This window comes from Lepeophtheirus salmonis, chromosome 3 (genome assembly GCF_016086655.4).
Source record: "Lepeophtheirus salmonis chromosome 3, UVic_Lsal_1.4, whole genome shotgun sequence".
NCBI lineage: Eukaryota > Metazoa > Arthropoda > Copepoda > Siphonostomatoida > Caligidae > Lepeophtheirus > Lepeophtheirus salmonis.
The window spans coordinates 35,834,941-35,851,115 of NC_052133.2; the positions used below are offsets into that span (position 1 = coordinate 35,834,941).

At 31.0% G+C, this 16,175-nt stretch overlaps 1 protein-coding gene across 3 annotated transcripts in view; it reads right to left on the reverse strand.

Annotated features, from left to right (window-relative positions):
- Positions 1-7,665: 7,665 nt before the first annotated feature.
- Positions 7,666-16,175, reverse strand: part of LOC121114993 (uncharacterized) — a 181,626-nt gene continuing 173,116 nt past the window's right edge. For all 3 annotated transcript variants that reach the window (XR_011779400.1, XR_011779399.1, XM_071887370.1), the window contains one exon: positions 7,666-9,950. Coding sequence is in view for 1 of the 3 variants with exons in the window: in XM_071887370.1 (XP_071743471.1) it covers positions 9,242-9,655 (414 nt within the window). In the remaining 2 variants the exon portion in view is untranslated. The remainder of the gene's footprint in view (positions 9,951-16,175) is intronic.

Below are 16,175 nucleotides of genomic sequence, written 5' to 3' on the forward strand. Positions count from 1 at the left end.
CTTGTTAGACCTTGTATTTTCTATATAGATATTCTGACTATAAACTATTGAATATATATATATGTCTTTCAATGATGGTTAGGTAGGGATATAACCTGATTTAGTATGTCAGTTGACTATATTTTTAATCAAAGGGGGAATATTTGAGATGGATCCATATGTGTATGCATGTATTAATTCTTTATAATAGGATCCTTAATGGGCGTACCTAGTACCTTCCTGGCACAATATAATCACTAAAAAGAAATAGCAAATAACTTTGACGAGGACCTTGAAATAAAAATAAATGAAAGGAAAGGAAAAGAAAAGAAATTAGTCGTTTCATCAATAACAAATGATTTTTTTCCCCTTGCCTTCTTAATATCTTCTATCTTATCCTATTAGTATAATTATTTTACAGAAAAAATCAAGTATAATTATCAGTGACAGTTCCTGCTAATTAAATTGGCTTGAAGTGAGTAAAAAAGAATGGATATGCGACGTGTAACTCAGATATTAATTTTCTCGTTATTTTTATGTATAGAAATATTCATATACAGGGTGTCCACAATAAATTGGAACTACTTTAAACTTCATCCAGATCCATATTGTGGATATTTGGGGTTAAATCATACTAATATATAAGGTTGCGTGAACAATACACTATAACTTCCACCACAATTGTTTTGACAACAAACAATAGTCATCATGGAACAAGCAAGGAGAGACACCATCCTCGAATTGGCTCGCGCGGGACACAAGCCCTCTGCTATCTACAAGCTTCTTAACTACCCCAAGAGCACGGTGTAACGGGTCTTCAATGCCTGGGAGGTTGAGGGGAAGGTCTGCCGCAAGGCTCACAACATGAGAAGTGACCAAACCCGGACTCCTCGCTTCCTTGAAGGCCTCCGGAAGTCCATCAAGGCCTCGCCGGGGACTTCCTTGTCCAGGTTGGCCAAGAACCGTGGAGTGAGCAAGCAGCTGGTCTCCAAGGCTGTGAATGTGGACCTCGGGTACAGGTCATACCGAATGGCCAAACAACACATCCTCACGGCATCCATGAAGGCCACCAGGCTCACCAACGGTAAGCGTCTCCTCAATGACCTGAAGAGCCATGGAGGAAGAATATCTTCTTCTCCGACGAGAAGAACTGGACTGTCGACTGAAGCTACAACGTCCAGAATGGCAGGTGGCTTGCCAAGGAGAGAGAAGAGGTCCCTGCGGTCTTCACCACAAAGTTCCCGGCCTCCGTGATGACCCTGGGTGTCATCTGCAGCACCGGTGAGATGATGCCTCCTTTCTTCTTCAATCCCAAGGAAAGGGTTAACGCAATAAGGTACTGCAAAGTCATGGAGGAGTTCGTCATACCCTGGATGAAGGATACGGCCGCTGGGAGGGAGTTCATATTCCAACAAGACTCAGTGCCCGCACACATCGCCATGAGGACCACTAACTTCTTCAACTCCCACAACATCACTTTCTGGGATCGCAACACCTGGCCCTCCAACTCACCCGACCTCAATCCGTGTGATTACTACTGGTAGGGGAAGTTGGAGAGGGAGGTGTGCAAGGTCAGCCACAAGAGCATCGCGGCCCTGAAGGGCTCAATTAAGAGAGAGTGGAATGCTGTTGATTCCGCGGAAGTCATCAGGGCATGCAAATCCTTTAGGGGCAGGATGGAGAAGAAGGTGGCTGCTGAGGGAGGACATGTCGAATAAATTTATTGTTTAATATCATGTCTAACTTTTTCATATTTACAAATACACTCCAAATTCCATTATTATCAAGCAGGTTGAATTTTAAGATAGTTCCAATTTATCGTGGACACCCTGTATGTAGAACTAGGGACGTGTCTGGAGAAAGAGTTACAAGAAAGTGGCACATAAAAGACTATTTGGTCATGATTTTTTATTATTTGAATGGACTCGAGATGCATTTTTTTCTACTAGGGTGCGTTCATGAAGCAACAGCTGAGTAGGTAAATAAAATACTAATTAGTAATTTTGAAAATTGAAAAGAAACAGCTAAGACTGGGAGTACATATATTATGCCAAAGGGACTTACGACTTCTCGCAAAACTTATAGGAACCAATAATTGTAGTGAGGAGAAATTTTGTACAAATTGTAACATGTAAAAACAAATTATACAAGTTGCAATTTCCTCGTCTTAAAATGAATTATAGTATTATTATAATGATCATTTTATTATCAACTAAAATTCCATGTTGATCTATTAAAAATAAATACGGGCATACAAATGTGTAGCTACGCTTTTATTAAAATATTACTAAGCAATATTATGATACAGTATCGAATAAAGTATTATGTAGGATTTTGTTATTATGAAATATATACCCACATGAAATTCATTTCAAAAATTGTAGAAAATTAATAAGTATGATAGTCTGGGAGTAGTTAGTTAGTTCATAATTTATTGCTGTTTAACATACAGATATGCATACATTACAAAACTATACATACATATGGCAAAAAACGAGCACACAAAGGAGTATATGTGCTACTACAGCAGAAGTTGATCTTATGTCCTACTCATTTTTATGGTTTCAATAATTTCTTTAATATTTTTGTACATTTCATAAATTTGTGAAGATCTTCATCCTCTTGATATAAGAGCAGCTAATCATTTTTTTCTTTCGTTTAGGTTTGGCAACGAAATCGAAAAACATATCTATTTGGGACTGTTTTTTAACATCACGACTTTTTGAATATATAATTGAATTTTTTCCAGAGTCTATCGCACCTGCTGCTTGATTTAGAAGGTCTTCTCTTGGCTCATCTGGCATTCCGTGGTCCTCAGTAGCAGTTTCTCTGACACTGCCAGTTTCCTTGGCCTTTTGAGTATCTTTACAATTATTTTTATCAGTGCCAGCATCAATACAGACATTTACAAATTCCTCCGTGGAACTACTCGCACAGTTATAAACAATGGTAGTTGTTTTTTGTTGATTAGACTTATGAACAAAGGGTTTACAATTTTCATCTTAGTCTATCACCTTTTTCCACAGTTTCCTCACTTTCTTGAATTACGGACGCGTTCCGTGGGTCCTGAAAGCGCACCTTTCCTGCAGAAGCCACTTTTAGGATGAAGTCAATAGCTACCAGATCGTCAAATGCTACTTGATCCACATCAAGCTATAGGACTTTTCCTAACTGTGTTATTTCAGATTTGGTCAGTTCGACCTTACCTCTAACACGAAGGGAGTTACATTGACATGCAATGATCTGAGCAAGTATCTCATCGCAAATGTTTCCTGTGACCCCTCTAATGAAGCCGGTAAGCCCTTCCTTGGCATTTTTTTCCTCTCTCATTTTCTCCACCTCTCCCCACGAGGCTGGCAAGAGAGGTGTATCGTTGAAGGTAACCCTTCGCACGTATTGTTCCGTAGTGTAATTACTGACATAGATCACCGCTCTTTTATATTGGTGTAGTGGCGACCTTCTTGGTCAGGTACCGATTTTGTGGAGGATTATGTGGGGGATAAGATACGTATGTAGTATGTGTCCAGTATTTGTATTACTTTGTTCCACTCAACAAGGGAGATGTGCTCATCATTTTTTCAATTTTTGCATATAGAAATTTACGCTTAGACTTCGATTGTGGAAACTTTTGTTGCTCAACAGACTCCTGCTATGAGGTTTGAGGCCTTTTGGATGGAGGAGTTTCGTTAGAATGACCCCCCCTACCCCTCTCCTTACTTCGAGGGGCTTGATTTTCAGTTTTTTTCATGTGCAGAGAGTTGCACTTTCTGATTATTATTTTTTAGGGAGTTAGGCTTTTTAACTCCAAGTTTGCTATTTTTGTTTTGAGGTTCTTTGGAACCTTGTTCTCCCATCGTGGGATAGGCTCTTACCCTGTTACCCCACTAGTTTGATGTGACGGTCTCCCATTTCAGGTCGATGTCATTTCTACTTATATTTAGATATGTTTTATCAGTAGCATTCTCTTCACTTCCATTTTCAGCGATAGTCAAAGGTTGATTGATAGATGGTCAAAAGTATTCCACTCAATTAGAGAGTTGGAAACGCCCTTATTAAGAAGAAGATGAGATAATTGTCTTAGCTTTCGATTGATCCAATAATTGGTGGAATCAAGATACCTGAGATCCAAATACCCAAAAATCATCCCTCCATTTACCTTTTTATTTGGGTATGTTGAAGAATCTTTCAATCTGATTTTATTAAAAGGAGCATCTCATGTTAAAAACTTGTGGATAATAAAATAGCAATGAAATATTTTTGAGTAGTTGTGAATGTGCAATATCAAATGAAGTGAAAAAATAATGAAGCTACTATGATATTATTATGATAATTGTATTATACTATTATAATGGTCCATTAAATCTATTGAAAAAGGAGCAGCAACAAAATTTGCAAAATAATAATTGATGGATTCTTTTACAAGAGAAATTAACTTCTACTTGTTACCCCCAAATAGACAAATATTATTTATGAGGGCAACTATATACATATAAAATATGTTACAAACTTAAGTAAGATTTTAAAAGTGCATTTTTGAACAGAATTCAAAAAGGATTTCCAGCAAAATTTAAAATGTAAAAAAAAACTAAAAATACATAGGGATTAAGCATTTGTGATGACTAATGAAATATTTAGCTTGTTTATGACTTTATACAAATAAACTCATATTATATTTGCAGTTACCTTGTCACATTGGTGTATAACGTCAAGCTTGTATTAAGCAGTCAGACAAGATAATTGAAAAAGTTTCACTACCTCTAGAACCCTGTAGGGTATTTTAGAACCATTCAAAAGCTTGAAATAGTAGATAAAGGAATACTATAAAGAATAAAACTTACATCTGGGTTGTAATAAAACAACATTCATTATCAGATGAAGAAGACAAGAAATAAAAAAAAAATGGGAAAAGGATTATTTTATGTAGAGTCATACATATTTTGTTTATTAACCTATCAAAAGATGATATATTGTTTAGCAAGTCACTCCTTCTTTGTTTTGTACTCCAAAGTTTATGTAAGATTTTAAATGTGACCGTTAACAGAAGCCATCCATGAACATATACAGTATCTATGTAATAATTTGTGGGATCGCTAGACGGTCGTGAATTACAAGGACACGCTTGACTTCCCCCCTCCCAATAGATCATTCGAATTGGAAAAGAAGAAATTGGATGCCAGTCAAAAAACTATTGATGTCAATATACTTTCAAAAAAGTCAAGCAAAAATTTTCACTACCCCACACACACCCAAAAAAAAAAAGACAAATTCTAGTAATGGCCCTATTTTATCATACCTCTATGCAAATATATGTTTATATAATTGTATTATCTCAAATGGGCCCGGATTTTGGCTCCTTTCAAGTAATTATAGTTTCTGATGACCCTATATATATTTGTATTTATTATAGACAATCATATTAATTACAGCCTCCGATCCTATATTTTATATATCCATGGCTAGCATATTGATTTCAATTTTAATAAAAGGTTGTGATGAAAACAAGTGGGGGTTTACCAAGCACAATTCCTATTTTTTTTAAGACCAGGCTTGAAAAACGAAAGCCAAATAATATTTCATAATCCTTATTATTTGAATGTTGTATAAGAAGAAACTGTTCCTCCTCTAAAATATTAGCAAGGTTCCACGCTCGAAGACAAGAATGCTTCCCAAATTTATTAATGAGTATGAGTAGGAATAATTAAAAGTGATGATTGGATGTTTCACAAATGATTTCAAGTCTTACTATCCCCCTTTCTTGGTAACGTTAGAACTAAGATACTTAGAGTGGAACTACATAGGATAAATCAACACTATTAAGATTAATCAATCTAAATGACTGATCAATATATATTCCACTGAGAGTGGGGACATTTCCAAGGCACACCTCTAAAAAAGCGAACGTCTTATCACTTTACTAATAAATACTACTATTTAAAAATAAATTGCAATAAATACGAAATTATTTTTTTACCATATATAGTTGTCTATGAAAATATTTTTTGTACCATGAATTGCTCTATAACTAACTAAACCATCTCCATGAATTCACCCTTTCAGTTGAGTTTACAAAGTGAATTTATTGAAGATATAAAAAAGTTGCATAAATAACGCAGTGTGACGGATTCACAGGCCCATAATTTGCTCCCCGCCCCACTAGCAAATTCATTTCTTTGCCGCTAATGTAACATTCATATGTGGTATCTCAAAAATGACATCTTGTAAGGAAAAAATAATTAATTATAAAGGAAATCTACTCAAACCAAAGGGGCGCGTTTTGTCATTTTGTTTTATAGATTTCATTCCCTGATTAGTTTTCTGGAAGTTGACTTTTAACTCGAATTCAATCTTGTTAGGCTGAGAGTATGTATAGAATTAAAAAGGGAGTATTTATACATTTATACTCTTTGTTTATAAAAGTTTAAAAGATACACTAAAGATGACTATGTGATGGATATGAAGAAATTTTTTTGTAGAGCGCGAGGAGAAAGCAGAAGTGACTCTTATGGTATTCCTGAATTAATACTCTTGTTCACACCAACTGAGTATTATTTGATGTTGTAGGGTACAATAAATTATCGCTCTAAAGGCAAGAGACCTCTAAATTTAAAAATAGCATTACTCTACTGTAAATATTACAGATATGTTGAAATATATATTTTTATTTTACAATGCATTTTCTAAAATAAACCAAAGATAAGCAAGAATTATTCTTACAAAGATAGATATTAACACAACGAAGATCCATTTATGAATAAATAAATAGGATTTTTTTATTTTCTAATGTCTAAACTGTAATTTTCTGTACAAAAAACAAAAACATTCCTAGAGATAGACCAGTAAAATATTCGATAAATAATTACAGCTCCTTGATGAAACACCAATATTTCATATATTTACAATATATATTTCAATTTATTTATAAATTAAATCTAAAAAAAAAAATTATTATTCATTTTTTATAAAATAATGATCGGACTAAGTTAGTGTATACTGCACAAAAAATTAATTAATCTAATAATTCTTATTCAAAAACTTTTATTTATTTATTTTTTTTTTCAAAAAAAGAAAACATATTTTATTAAAAATATAATAATAAGCCCTTAAATAGTCATGAATCTCTAATAATTTTTCATTATTTTTTTTTTTTTTTTTGCTTGTTTTATTTACAAAATGTATGTACAATTTCAAAAAGAAGGGAGATGGTTGGAGATGGAAATAGGTAATGGAAAAATCAAAATTGATTAATATAACTAATTAAGTAGACATTTCCTCTACTTCAAGAAGCAGCACCTGAAGAGGAAATAGGTAAATGGATTAATCAATTAAAATAATTTATTTACAATTAAAATCTAAGAATATAATGCTGATTATTTTTTTTAAAACTTATGTTGGGTACATGGATTTATTGTTTGTATACTATGTAAGTTGACCCATTTTTGAAGGGTATAAACATGTACCCATCAGAATAATAATAATTTTGTATACTTGTCAACAAATAAAAAGAATAAGACTAGGATAATTTTTTTAAATTAAAAAAACATGCAAAATCATCAAACTATAAAAGTTCCGAATTAAATTTATGGAATACTTTGGCTAGTATGTACCATCCTTTGCTTTCTAAAAATATAGTAGCACCACTGGATTTTTAAGCAAAAAATTAGTATTTTACGCGGGAAAAAATAATTCTATCGAAAAGGTTTTATTTTGTCACTGATGAAAAATCAAAAGGAAATAATATTCAACCAGCACTATTAAATTGATTCTAGAAAGCCAACTATTATTTAATGAGTAAGTATTTATTCTTCTTTTTTCTCTATTTCGCTAATACATTTGAAAAAAATCAAGTTTTATTAATCTAAAAAAAAACAAGGAAAGAAGGTCATGAAAAAAAAAATTAATTACAATGACCTAGCGTTGAACACATTTTTTTCAAATTTTAAATGTTTATATATTTTTCTATATACGTAATTTTATTTAATAGGTAGAGTTGTTATGACTTTAGATGTTAAAGTAACAGGAAATGAGGGGGGTAGAATAGTAAATTTAAAAATGATGAACTTTACCCTATATGATCGAATGCACATATTTTGAAATAATGAAAAATGAAATAAAAATCTCCTTTTTACGGAGCCACTGCATAATTTATATTCAAATTGATTACATATTAATGTTTATATAAAGTTTTAACAATGAAATTTCTTATAGGATAGAGCTTAGAATTTTAGTGCCATGGAATAGTCATGCATTCAGCTGTACTTGCGTCTCTTTATGTCCCTCTTGAAGGAAAGGAGTAAAAATGACATTGAATATTTTATTTTCTTTATCCGCTTATGTTTTATACTCCCCTCATCTAAGAATACAAACTCTGCATGATTATTTCAAGTCTCTAGAACTCAATGGATAGAATTATTGTCACTTTATGCTCTGATTTGTTTCTATCCCATATCCATTTTTAGAACATTTAATTTTGTCATGCTTATTCGAAAAAGAATTATAATTAAGTATCTATAATAAGTTTTGTTATCATTTTATGTATGAAATGAAATCAGAAATACTTTTTTTATAGATTCTACTTTTAAATAAACACAGATGTGAAACTTCATAAATAAAAGTTAAATTTTGATTTATTATAAAAGATTTTTTAAATAAATAATATGATCAGTAATTTATTTCCTAAAATATAACTTAATTTCGTCCATATAGGGTTGAATAAATTAAAGCAAGTTTAATTCATTAATAATTAATGAACCACCAAATGAATAGGGGTATGGGAAACGTGAATGAAGGGGGTTGAGTGGTGGGACGGGAGACAAAAGAAGTATAGGTAAAAATCAGTCTTTGAAAATACGTTAAAAACAAACAAAAATTGTCAAAATGATACGCGAATGTACACAATTATCATATCTTGTTCTAGAATATTAAAAAATATATATAATATTGTAAATGCATTAATATATATACGTATGCCTATGTATACCTAAAGCCATAGGCATGGAAGGCATAGATCTACACATGTATATATAGTCAATAGCACCTTGTTTAGAATATGTCTACAAAAACACTGGGGCAATCAGCAAGTAATATAAGTAGTATAGATAGTTATATATAGTATAATTAGTTAATTATGTATTAATAGTAAGCAGTTTAATTTTTTGAAGCACATGAAATGGTTATGAATATGTTTAATAATATTATGAAATAAAGATAGTTAAATGTTTCTATAAATTAGAAAAAAAATATATATATTGTATTTTATAAATATTCACTTGGAGCTGGACTCCCACTCATCATGCGTTTTATGTAGAGTCCAAACAAATTCTCTCTGATCGTGTTTGGCAGTGCCCGTGACGTATGGACCCGAGGTAACAACTTTGAAGCCCATGACTTCGAGTGCATTTAAAATCATCCACGTGGGAAGAGAGAACTCTGCTTTTTTTGCTTTATCATCATGAATCTCTGGCTGATCCTGAACTTTTTCGCTCAGAACTCGCGTTTCGTTATGACTCAGTCCTTGAACAGTGCACCAATACTTAATGGCGTTCTCTCGAACAAACACGTAGGGCATACCTCTAACACTCCGGGACTTACACCAACGACGATAGTCTTCTTCCGCGCACTCTTCTTCTTCGCTTTTTTTCAAGCATCCGTTGGAAGTGGATGAGGATTCTCGTACCATCTGGGTGATTATTCCTGAATGAAGAATTTCGTAAGACGACTGCTACTGCTGCTACCTAGTGAGAGTTACCACAAACGACTTAGAAGGAAGATGAGAAGAAGATGTGATGAGTTCCTTCGTCACTACGAACGATGATGATTACGTTGGTCTTTTTTCGTTCAAAAGTTGTAAATGTCTTTATATTTAGATTAGGGTAATTATATCATAGTAATATTTCGTATATAAGTAAGTCATTCCAAGGCAGCTTTTGTTTTCGATAATGTAGGCAGTGAAGAGTATGATGAGTAATTGGGATCTTTGAAAAAAGTATGAGTATGAGTGTAAAAAAGACAAATATTATGACGCATTCTCTATTTTGTTATAAAAAATATTGATGAATCATATAAATATGGATTTAAAAAATAAAAAAAACGTTTTAGACAAAAAATAATCCTACTTTTCTTTTTCCACTTTTATTATTATGTATCTTCTCATTTCAAAATAAAAGCAGGGAGATTTAATATTTTTCTTTCTATATATTTAAAAAAATTCATATTACACCTGTTTCCAATGATGGAACAATCACAAAAACCCCTTTACCCAAAACACATTATTATAATTTAAATAAATACAATTTGTCCCAAGCTTTTAAAAACTTCATAAACAAATTATCTGCTAATAGTTTCGTTAGGTACTCTAGTGGTACCGGAGTCCTGACCAAATTTAAAATGCCACATACCAAAGTGATATTGAAACCTATTTTTGTAGCTTCATTACGTCATAAGCGTATTGTCCGATCAATGACGTAAATCTCAAATATCTTAGGCTTAAAATTGCACTTAATAAAACAAAACAATAATACTAATTTCATCTAATGACGTCATCAAAAAATTCTGAATGAGTCCTCTTGCCAAAACAATTTTTTTTAAAAGTGTATCTTCATTCTCCTAAAGACATTTTTGTGTTTTATTTTTAGTCAAATAAGTATCAAAATACCGATACTAATTTTGCTAAAGAAACCAGCAATAAAAGATTGGTATCGTGACAAACCTAGTTGCTTGACTTCATTCTTTTTTTTCCGCAAAAAACCTATCTAAGAAGAATACAAACTATATTCAGACTTCAATTGTATCTATTTTCAATGATGGGGCAGTCACTGAATCCCTTTTACTCCATATACTCATGTCAAAACTTCTCAAACAAATTAAATGCTTGACTTTTTTCTCTTCTTACAAGAAATCTAAACGTACAAACTTAGTTTAGATTCCAATTTCACCTGTTTTCAATTCTTGGACTTTCCTTTAAACCCTTGTACACCAAATGCATAATTATAATTTAAATAAATACAATTGTCCCCAAGCTTTCCAATGCTTTACTAACACTTAAATTACTTTACTTGTTTCAAGAAATCTAAGGGCACAAACTAACTCCGGAGTGGCTTAAGCCATTTAAGACATTTGAATTAAATAAAGAAGCAGTAGGCTTACATCGTACTTTTGACGATAGAGGAAAATAAGAAAAGTTTTTTTGTTTTTTTTTAAATCGACAGGACTGTTGTTGTATTAGTATTATCTTCCGTTTATATATATGTATGTATGTTGTACGTATACATGGAAGATAGCAAAAAGAATAGGCAAAAAAGTTTTCCCATTAATTTTTAAACAGCTCCTTTAACCTTTGGAAATTGAAATTCAATATTTAATAGCTCAAGAAAACGAAGGTTAAATATATGTATGTACATTGTTTGTGTGTGTCTACGAGAGAATAAGAGAGATAGAGTGAAGGTCAAAATGACTTACAATCCCATAAATCTCAATATATGTACAGTAGACGGTTTTTGGGTTCATGCTTTCTTTTCCCTTGCACAACAATGCTTTTTTCTGGCGAGAACAATAAAATAAAAACTTTCAATTCCAAAATTTGGTATTTTTTGAGCAAGGTAAAGTACATTTTAATAAAAAACATTAACTTTGTGGTTGAAATCGGCCATTTTTAAGCGCTTCTTATTGTTATACCCATTCAATGATTAAAAAGTAAAAATATACTTCCCTTTTTAATGATACATCAAATTTTAAAAAGTATTAAAATTACAATTATAATCATTTTTCGGGCGGTACAAAAGGTCACGTCACAACTGTTTGTGAATATTTAATAATAATTTTCTTGGAATATTTCATCAAAATGTATCAATTAAATATGTTCATATATTATAATATTTGACAAAGAGATTAATTAACGAGATTTAAGATTCAAATCTATAAATTAGGAGTCAGAAATCTTAAATTCGACTTTTGACTTAGGTTTTAAGCAAGCCAAATGTAGTTTTGGCTTTGTCGTTATTTAAGAATGAAGACTGCAGTCCCTTCCAGTTCAGTCTAGGTCCGGTTCTGTTCAGTCCTGCATATCACTAGTAAAACTTATTCAGGTTGGTTCTTGAAGATGTTATTAAGATTTATTTTTTCTTATTTTAAACATTTTGTACTGACACTCCTTCATACAAACCGTCGGAAGGACTGGTTACAAAGATTGATAGGACAGGTCCTAAGGCTGGACCAAATAATTAAGGACCGACACAATATTAGTCAAATGACTTATTTAAAGTGATTCAAAACCTTTTTTATCAAATACATAAGGATTGAAAGGGTCCTTAATATGGCGCTTAAAAATCGGTCATATCCTATACTATTCAGTTTATCGGTCCTTTACAACATCCAAGTTTTAAAGTGCGCTCTAACACTGTAACATTATAACAAGGAATTACAGTTTAACAATTGAATTCGTTCAGTAAAACTTTAAATATCTTTCATACTCGAGAATACAAACACAAAATATATTATTGGTGCTGACATTTTTGGAGGACGTATATGATGGAGTCATTTAAAAAAGATTGTTCTATACGACAGTTTGGTTTTGACATGACCTTAAAATTTTGAAACCGGTACATCTCAACTCAAGAGTAATTAAAGTAATCTTAATCAACATATTAAACTTGTGTAGTCATTTGAAAGTCCAACTCGAGTCTATATTGTGACTCAAATATCCACCTCTAGCTTCACACTAGTGAGTAATTGATGTACTATATAGTACACACATAAGAAAAGTTTGGAATATAAATGAGTTGATTGGTACTATGCCAAAAAAACTTATAAAAGAAATATTTGTTTGTTTTTTACTTTTTATTTTTTTAACTTCATTGTAGAATGACTACTGTTTAAGCCTTTTTAATAAGCATTCATAAAATAGTAAACTGGATATATAGGAATGCAATAGAACAAAAGTTAGTTTTTTTAATGTTCCTTTAATTGGTTAGATGGAGTTGCACTGATTAAGTATAAGTAAACATTATAGTATTACGATTCCTCCATCTAACATAGAAATATTTTTGGTGAAATCCATATTCATAAAATATATTTCCTTCTTTAGGAGTCACTGAGGAGCCAATTAAACCAATTAACCAATTAAAGAAACATTAAAATAAAAATACTAAAAATAATAATAATAAAAAACAACATAAGTTCGGTTCAAGTTGAATCCTCTAAGTTCTGTGACAATAATAAGGCATGAGAAGGGCCAAGGAAACGCCAAAGCTATAAACCAAATGGTGAAACAAAGACCATGTGAACTAGGAGTATATTTTCCCAAATATAGTGGGCTACTTGATAATTTTTTAGTCCACTAGGAGTGTTAGGTATAGTTTATTTTTTTCTACCATCACTGACTACACAGCCTTCATGAATTATTTACTCTTTTGACTTAATTATATACGTCATGAAGAAAAAGGATAAAATAACGTTATCTGTGGTATTGGAAAGATAACATCTTGCAGGTAAAAAAGAAAACTATTTCACTTGCGAAATAATCAACTTTAGCTAGAAGAGGTGTTTTGCCTCTTGATTAATTAGTGATTATGTATGCATCATAAATATTAAGCAATACTGATATAACTTATCAATTTACAATTCACTAGTATCAACTGTTCTTTTTCCTTCTTTCTTTAAACTCAACTCCATGACAGAGCTGTGTCGTCCTTAAATATATGTAAATAAATATTATATCTATAATAAAAAAACACCTCAATCACGTCACGAGGGATCAAGTTTTTCTGTACTGGAACGTAGGTCTGGGTACATTTATAGATAAGGACCAAAAGAGGACTAGATTTGTCTCATCATTTCTGACAGCTTTATAGATGCTATATTTTTATATTAATATTTTTTTTTTTTGAATAATGATCGTTTGTGTACGTCGTAAGTCCATTTTCAGAATAAAACAAATATACTTATGACCACACTAATTCTAAGCTTAGTTTATATCCTTAGTCAAGAGATAAAGCTAAAGTCTCTATTAAAGAAGGATACACAGCATATGTGTGTAATTTTGTATGTTTGTATACTCTATAGACATATTTGGAGATTGGGATGGTGGGCTTTTAGCTTCCATCTTTTTGCTTTTGTGTTGTTTTACGAAAGCATTTATCTTGTGTTTTAATGGATTTGTAGACTAATTAAATCCATGTTCTCTAATGGGCAAGATTAATTGCTACAAAAGGAAGAATAAAAAAAAATAAGGCTCACACAAGAAAAAAAAAACACCGAGAAAGGTTCATTTAGCTCCAAATATATCTATATATATGTATATATAATGTATATTAGATATTTGTCGGCGGCCATCTTTTGAGTTTCATTTGTTATTATTTTTTATTATTCTATGAAAGCTACTTATTCGCATTAAAAAATATTAATTAATTAATTATACAGGGAAAAGGGTTTCCTCCCCTTTAAAATGTTCTCTTTTAACTATAACATACATATAAAACATGTCGGATATTGCTTTTTGATATCTATCCCTCTTTCTCTCTCAGCATATATTGTACATACGAGCAATAAGGAATATTATACATATTTAATTATAAGTATCATTATTACATATCCTTTAATTATAATGATTCTCCCAAACTAATTCACTTGGCTATTTTAAGACATGGCTAAAGCATATTTCGTAAAAATAAGTTTAGTTCAGCTATAATATCGATTTGAATTAAAAAAATTTAATTACTTTTTATTGATAAAAAAATCAAAAAGACGTTGAAATTCTATTATTACTTTCTATATTTTTTACTGATAGAATTCCCCAAATTTATTTCGATATAAAATTGGAAAACAAACGAAAATAGTGGTTTTTAAATTCAAAGTTTAAAATGTGAAATACAGTTCCTATAATTTAAAAAAAATACATATTTTTGCACGTTTCCTGTTATTTTTTTCATTTTGAATATTCACAACATATTTTGCTACAAAAATAATCTTCTAAAATATGGGAGTTTATGAAAACACTGTATATGATTGATAACAGGGACAATATAAATTTTAATTCCCATATTAAGGATTGATACCACCCTAGTTGGAGGTAATTAAAAAAATTTAGTGACGCATATTGTTTATTGATATAATTTTATGTACATTAGAGTGTTCCGAAATGAGTCAAGTTTGGAATTTGGCAAGGTCAGATATTTTGCATTTCATTCATCTTAAGAATAAAAAAATAATCGTACGAAAAAAAGTCCTCCTTGTATACGTTTTGTTTTGAAAATATGTTAATAAAATCATTTTTTCTTGTTGTTCCTTTAAAACTATCAAGTTGAATCAAGATACATCATATTTTATAACGTTTAATATTGTACATAGATTAAAAATATATTTTTTAACAATATTTGAAGAACATTGCTCTAATTTGCCACAAGCTATGGATTTTGTATCTCTTAAGATGTTGCAAGTAAATAAATATACTCTTTTGATAGTGCGTATTTTGAGCAGGTATTTAAATATGTTTCTTCATTTATACTAATCAAATATCGTTTTTAGATACCGAGTGTCGAAAATATTATATAATTATAAAATTCAATTCAAAAGTTCATTTATGCAAAATAAAGAATCTTGTTATACATTTTCATCATTTTGAATTACAATACTTAACTAAATAAAAAAACCAGTATCCTGGTATAACTCGGTAAATTTATAGGAGTTAAAAAAATCTTTTTTTTTTATATTTTACAGATTTTAAAATGAAAATGCTTATATTATGGACTTTTTGTTCCTTTTTTTACTTGTTTGGATGAATAAAATGCAAAAAAACAACAAAAACAAATTAGACATTTCCACTTTTCTTGATTTTGTTTCATATTTTTTGTGTGTTAACTCATTGCATAGGATTTAATTTATAAGTTGTTTGATTAGTTAGTATTAGTATAATATTGGGTTAGTAAAACATCGATTGCTAAGCTAGTATATTTCCTCAGAGATGGTATATAATTATTCTCTAGAGATCTTTACTCAAAAAGGAAACAAAAATTACAGCGAACGAATATAAAGTTTATAACTTACGTCATTTATTACACGTGGTTGTAAGCGGTATCTACCAAAAAACATTTAATAGTCGTCTTGTTCTTAAGGATGTCTGCAGAATTATATCTATTTGGGGAAGGGGGAGGGGGAAAAGGAGGTGTTTGGGCTTGGTTTGGGCCAAAAATTGAAATATTTTGAAA